Below are 3,328 nucleotides of genomic sequence, written 5' to 3'. Positions count from 1 at the left end.
GGCCTGACAAAAGCTCAGAGTGGCGTTCCCCAGCCTCCCCTCACCTACCTCCTCCACCAGGGCATGGTGCACTGCGTCGATGGCCCGGCGTGGGCTGTAGCAGGTGGACACTGCAACCTGGCCCAGCGAGCCTGCGATGCGCACCACTAGAAGAAAGAGGACATGGCGAGACCACATCCTACAACCCCTCACCCGGCCCCCACCGCTCCTCCCCACCCCCTCACCAGAGTTGTACATCTCCACCTTCTGGATGAACGGTGTGACCAGCTTTGGGGGCTCTTGCTTGTTGCGCCCCCCAAGCAGCTCCTCCTCCGCCTGTCTGCGCTCCAGCCGGTGGTAGTATGTCTGTAATGACAGGCATAGCCTGGAGGGGGGGCTCCATGAGCCCTGGCACCCCCAAACAGACAACACCCCAGCCCTGAGGAGAATAAGCCACTGGTGCTGCCATCAGGCGCTCACCTGGTAGTAGTAGTCATCATCCATGTTCTCGCTCTGCAGCTGGATCATCTCCACCTTGATGACCCAGTCCTTCTCCTTGGAGGTCATCAGCCCAGCACAAGGGTCCACTTTAGGAGACCACAGCTTCTTGGAGGAGATGCTGGCACAGGGAAGACCACAGCCTGCTGTGACTACCCGGAGTCCCTCCACACCACCCCACAAGTCACCGGGGACCCCCTCACCTCTGCTGCTGCCGCTGGGTCAGGATGCGCTGGTGCTGCGGGTGCAGCTGGGTCAGATGGCTGGGCATGCTGCAGGGGAGACCAGATGGGGGTCAGGGGATCAGGTCCCCAGAGAGGGGGGACACCCCCAGCTGTGGTGTGGGGCTCCTGCAGTCCCACCCAAGCACACCACACACTATCCCACTACCTGAGGTTCAGCTGGCCACTGGCTGATGGACTGAAGAAAAGAGCAGGGTCTAAAGAGGGAGACATGGGACCAAAGTGCATGGCGAGAGGCCGTGGTGGGCGGCTGATGTTAGGTGACATGGGCTGGAAAGGGGTTGGAGATGCATACCCTGTGGTCTGAAAAGGGAGAGAGAACGATCAGATGGCTGAGCCCTCTCCTCTGAGGACCCTGGAGGGATTTGGGGGGGACCATGCTGGCTTCTGGCTCCCCACCTTTCAGGAGCCACCCTGTCCCTGCACAGAGCAGATGCATGGGGCACCACGGCAAGGTGATACCTACCAGGATGTTGCCACTACAGAGAGCAAGGTGAGGGGACCCATGTGTCACTAGGGATTGCATGTCCCAGATCCATCACCAGTGCTGCAGCATGACACCAAATGCACCACCATGCCCAGTGCGGGTCCCATGGGGACATCAGGACAAATAGATTTATGAAGCAACAGCTACACCAGCAGCTCCACCTTCCCCACTATTAAGACACAAGAGATGGGTGCCCGGGAGCTGCAAAGCCTGCTGCGGATGGCAGAGCTTTGGGGAGACCCTGTCCCAACCCCTTGCTGCTCCAGGGCCACCTGAGAGGGGACACACAGCAGCTCAGAGCTCACAGCATCACCTGGTTGGAAGTGAAGAGCAGAGGGGGTCTGCGAGGTGGCACAAAGGGCCGAGGGGAACACGGGGAGCGAGGTACCAGAGGCGATTGCTGCAGGGCAGAAGACAGGGAGACAGGAGGTATCACTGGGACAGGTCTGTCCTAAGGCTGCGCCTCTGGGGAGGAGACGGCAGAGAAAAGGGGGTGCAAGACTCCCCCAAACCTGTTACCTGCCGGAGAAAGCGCTGTGGGAAGGACTTGGGGGACACCAGCCTTATGTTGGGGCGCTTGAGCCGGGGAGAACCCCCGTAGCCCCTCTGTACATGGGAACCGAGGAAGTCGAGAGCCACATTCGTGGATGGTGGGGGCCTCTCCAGGACCTGGACAATGGCTTTATCCTGCAGGGAGGAGGCAGCAGGAGGTGGGAACGGGGCCCAGCTGGGATCATTTTAGCATTCCCAGCATCAGGCAGCTCACCAGAACCAGACCATGCACCAGCCAGGCTCCAAACCTGGCAGCTTGCAACACTAGGGGACCCACAGGGACACCCAAACTCAACAGCTTAGTCTTCAAACCCAGGGTCTGCTTTGGGTCGGCACCTCTGCCCACAGCCTTAGCACCCAAGAGACATATCTGTGCACCTCCAGTCCCACAACAAGACTTTAGAGGTCCCCTCATCACCCCAAATTGCGTGCATGACCCTCAGCTCAGGGTGCCCGGGACTCCTCAGCTGCTCCCCCAATGTACCCACCTCCAGCATGTGGGAAGGGGGGATGCTGCTGGGACGGGAGCCCCACATGGTGGGATCCATGGCCAGCTGGAAGACAGGGAGATGATCAGCACAGGGAAGGAGCAGGGGACACTGCAGCCTTGTCACCGGATGGAAGGGGACATTTTTACCACATTCTCTTTGCCAAAGTCTGTCCAGCAAGCACCAATCCTGCTGTCCAGCACCGCTGAGTCCTGGCTCTGTAAGCAAAGGCGGCATGTGTTTAGCACTGGTGGGTCTCTTCCCTTGGACAGGAACCAAGCTACCCCCAGTGCCCTCTGTGGGGCAGGACCCCCAGATGTGGGGATGAAAGGGGAGCAGTGGGTCCCCTCCCTCTCCATTCATGCATCACCTCCAGTGTGGGTTTGCTGTGCACAGCTCTCATCACTGCTGGGTCTCCCAGGTCATTGGGCTCCTCACAGGGCTCCTGGTCTTCCTCCTGGTCCTCAGCCCCCAGACCATCCTCCTCCTCCAACTCAGAGCTGAGCTGCTCCATCTCCAGCTCCATCCCACCTTCCTCCTGGGGCTCTTTCAGCTCCTCAGCTGCTTCGGGCCCCAGTTCCTCCCCTGCCTCGGTCTCCTCTGCCACTGCTTTGGCCAGCTCAGGGCTCATCTCTGGAGGCATTGGGAGTTTTGAGGTGTCCTGTTCAGTAGAGTCTTGTTCTTGGAAGGGGGAAGCAGAGTACATCAGAGTGGGTGAGAACCCTGGTGCCCAGTAGGGTCCCAGCTCCCAACCCACCTCCTCACCAGGCAGAAGCCTTCCTCACCCCATTGGGTGCTGGCTGGTCTCCCTGCCACTAAGGCTCCCCTGAAATCTTACCTATCCCAAAAGTCATTTCATTGTACAGGTCAAGGTCTTCATCCTCCTCAGCCATCTCCTCCAGCAGAGGTGCATCTTCCAGCAGCAGGTAGTCCTCAATGATCTGGAGTCGAAAGCAGCAGTGTCTCTGCTAAGGGAGAGGTAACCCTAACATGCTCCTAAACTGGAGGGCACCCAACCTCACCCCTTACCCCACTGCTGGGGCTGGGTAGACCCCAGAGCTCACAGCAGCTCCAAAGCTGAA

General features: G+C 59.5%; 1 protein-coding gene across 1 annotated transcript in view; it reads right to left on the bottom strand.

Annotated features, from left to right (window-relative positions):
- Positions 1–3,139, bottom strand: part of PATL2 (protein associated with topoisomerase II homolog 2 (yeast)) — a 5,421-nt gene extending 2,282 nt beyond the window's left edge. The window contains exons 1-10 of the mRNA XM_010022373.1: positions 3,085–3,139; positions 2,617–2,927; positions 2,396–2,464; positions 2,247–2,312; positions 1,726–1,893; positions 868–1,022; positions 681–749; positions 460–598; positions 225–345; positions 49–146 (exon numbers count right to left, since the gene is read on the bottom strand). Of these exons, the coding sequence (XP_010020675.1) occupies positions 49–146; positions 225–345; positions 460–598; positions 681–749; positions 868–1,022; positions 1,726–1,893; positions 2,247–2,312; positions 2,396–2,464; positions 2,617–2,927; positions 3,085–3,139 (1,251 nt within the window). The remainder of the gene's footprint in view (positions 1–48; positions 147–224; positions 346–459; positions 599–680; positions 750–867; positions 1,023–1,725; positions 1,894–2,246; positions 2,313–2,395; positions 2,465–2,616; positions 2,928–3,084) is intronic.
- Between the last annotated feature and the right edge of the window lie 189 nt (positions 3,140–3,328).

The sequence above is a fragment of the Nestor notabilis genome, unplaced genomic scaffold (genome assembly GCF_000696875.1).
Source record: "Nestor notabilis isolate BGI_N333 unplaced genomic scaffold, ASM69687v1 scaffold18909, whole genome shotgun sequence".
Taxonomy (NCBI): Eukaryota; Metazoa; Chordata; class Aves; order Psittaciformes; family Psittacidae; genus Nestor; species Nestor notabilis.
The sequence above is the reverse complement of the archived record's forward strand: the minus strand, read 5'-3'. Positions and strand labels throughout refer to the sequence as shown.